The following is a 2,500-nucleotide window of genomic DNA, read 5'->3' on the forward strand; positions in this document are numbered from 1 at the left end:
GTCTTACTGGCCCAGGGTCAGTCAGGGTGTATAGTAGGGTAGTATAGTGTGGTGTATAGTAGAGGTCTTACTGGCCCAGGGTCAGTCACCGTCAGGGCCACCATGGCGTTCAGTCGGAGGTTCAGGTAACCCAGGATGTTGTACCTGTCCTCCATGTGGAGCAGAACCTTGCTCAGCTCCACACTCACCTGAGGACGAGGACACACACACACACACACACACACACAAGCACAGACACGCAAACGCACACGCACACACACGCACACACACACACACACACACACACACACACAGGCGCACGCACAAGTACAGGCACACACACACCTTTTAGCACATCTCAAGTGTGTGTGTGTGTGTGTGTGTGTGTGTGCGTGCGTGTGTGTGTCCTCTCACCTCTCTGGCCGTGGAGATGTTCTTCCTCACCAGCCCCTCAGCAGCTCTCAGACTGAGCTCCACTCGCACCGGGTCCTCAGAGGACAGGAAGGCTGGGGGGGAGGGGGGGAGGGTCATACAGTAGACAGATGTCATACAGTAGACAGATGTCATACAGTAGTAGACAGATGTCATACAGTAGTAGACAGATGTCATACAGTAGACAGATGTCATACAGTAGTAGACAGATGTCATACAGTAGACAGATGTCATACAGTAGTAGACAGATGTCATACAGTAGACAGATGTCATACAGTAGTAGACAGATGTCATACAGTAGACAGATGTCATACAGTAGTAGACAGATGTCATACAGTAGTAGACAGATGTCATACAGTAGTAGACAGATGTCATACAGTAGTAGACAGATGTCATACAGTAGACAGATGTCATACAGTAGTAGACAGATGTCATACAGTAGACAGATGTCATACAGTAGACAGATGTCATATAGTAGACAGATGTCATACAGTAGACAGATGTCATACAGTAGTAGACAGATGTCATACAGTAGACAGATGTCATACAGTAGTAGACAGATGTCATACAGTAGTAGACAGATGTCATACAGTAGACAGATGTCATACAGTAGTAGACAGATGTCATACAGTAGACAGATGTCAGCCATCTTACCCTCCAGACAGTCTCTGAGGTAGCGGGGCGGGGCCACCTTGGCCACTTCCTGGTCAGCTGACATGTCATAGGGAGTGAGCTCATCATCACTGGGTCACACACACACGCACACACACACACACACACACACAGGCTAGTTAATACGATAGTATTATTATTAATAATAATAATAATATTAAAATATTACAATTCTTCATCTATCAGACAGCTTCAACATGTGTATGAACATGGTGTGTGTGTTGTGTATGAACATGGTGTGTGTTGTGTGCTCTATCACAGACTGGGCGGGTCTAAGACGCTGCTCCTCCCCACCTATCCAGATCCGAGTCTGGGTCGGCTGCTGGTTCCTGATTGGCTAGCGAGGCAGTCTGGGATGGTTTGGCCTGAGGGGGCGGAGTCTGCCCTTTGACCTCTTGAGGGGGATCCAATCTACAGACACAAGACACAAGGAGGTCAGGAACGCCCAGACAAAAACAGAAAAACTAAACAGAATGCTTGAGAAATATGATCAGAATACGGTCGTTCAGAATATGGTATCATATTGGAACTGGTGTGTAGTAAAGGTTGTGTGCGTGTAGAGGTTGTGTGTGTGTAGAGGTCGTGTGTGTAGTGGTTGTGTCTGTGTTTGTGTGTGTGTGTGTAGAGGTTGTGTCTGTGTCTGTGTTTGTGTGTGTGTGTGTGTTTAGTAGAGGTTGTGGTCACCTGTGGTCAGCTGACTCAGTGTCCTCCTCAGACGGAGGGGTGATCAGAGACAGCAGCTCCCTGGTCTCCTCATCCTGCTCATACTGGGGAGAAGAGGACAGCGCTAGGCTAGGCTAGGCTAACACCCTGACACAGCTCATACTGGGGAGAAGAGGACAGCGCTAGGCTAGGCTAACACCCTGACACAGCTCATACTGGGGAGAAGAGCACAGCGCTAGGCTAGGCTAGGCTAACACCCTGACGCAGCTCATACTGGGGAGAAGAGGACAGCGCTAGGCTAGGCTAGGCTAACACCCTGACACAGCTCATACTGGGGAGAAGAGGACAGCGCTAGGCTAGGCTAACACCCTGTGTGGGAGAAGTGGACAGTGCTAAGCTAAGCTTTTGGGTTCCACGTGGAACCCTTTTCACAGAAGGTTCTACATGGAACCCAAAAGGGTTCTTCAAAGGGATCCCCAATGGGGACAGATGAAGAACGCTTTCAGAACCCCAGTGGGGTGGCGGTGACGTACCTCAAACTTGAGCCTGGTCCCGTCGAGGTCCATGCGGGCGCTGAGACACTCCCCCACCACCATGCCCATGCGTCGGACACGCACCACGCTGCTGTCCAGGTGGCTCTGCATGCCTCCCAGCATGCACTGCAGCAGCTCTGGGGGGGGGGGGGGGGGGGGGGGGCATATGGATGGACCAGTCAGAGAGCAGGGTTAGTTCTGGGGGCCCTGTTCCAATACTT

General features: G+C 50.6%; 1 protein-coding gene across 1 annotated transcript in view; it reads right to left on the reverse strand.

The window, feature by feature from the left end:
- The window catches only part of telo2 (TEL2, telomere maintenance 2, homolog), a 10,407-nt gene that overhangs the window by 3,926 nt on the left and 3,981 nt on the right, over window positions 1–2,500 (reverse strand). Inside the window, exons 9-14 of the mRNA XM_080541495.1 lie at window positions 2,280–2,416; window positions 1,768–1,850; window positions 1,378–1,494; window positions 1,066–1,154; window positions 394–485; window positions 72–188 (exon numbers count right to left, since the gene is read on the reverse strand). Coding sequence (XP_080397621.1) covers window positions 72–188; window positions 394–485; window positions 1,066–1,154; window positions 1,378–1,494; window positions 1,768–1,850; window positions 2,280–2,416 — 635 coding nt within the window. The remainder of the gene's footprint in view (window positions 1–71; window positions 189–393; window positions 486–1,065; window positions 1,155–1,377; window positions 1,495–1,767; window positions 1,851–2,279; window positions 2,417–2,500) is intronic.

The sequence above is a fragment of the Nansenia antarctica genome (assembly GCF_963989245.1).
Source record: "Nansenia antarctica genome assembly, chromosome: 11".
NCBI classification, from domain to species: domain Eukaryota; kingdom Metazoa; phylum Chordata; class Actinopteri; order Argentiniformes; family Microstomatidae; genus Nansenia; species Nansenia antarctica.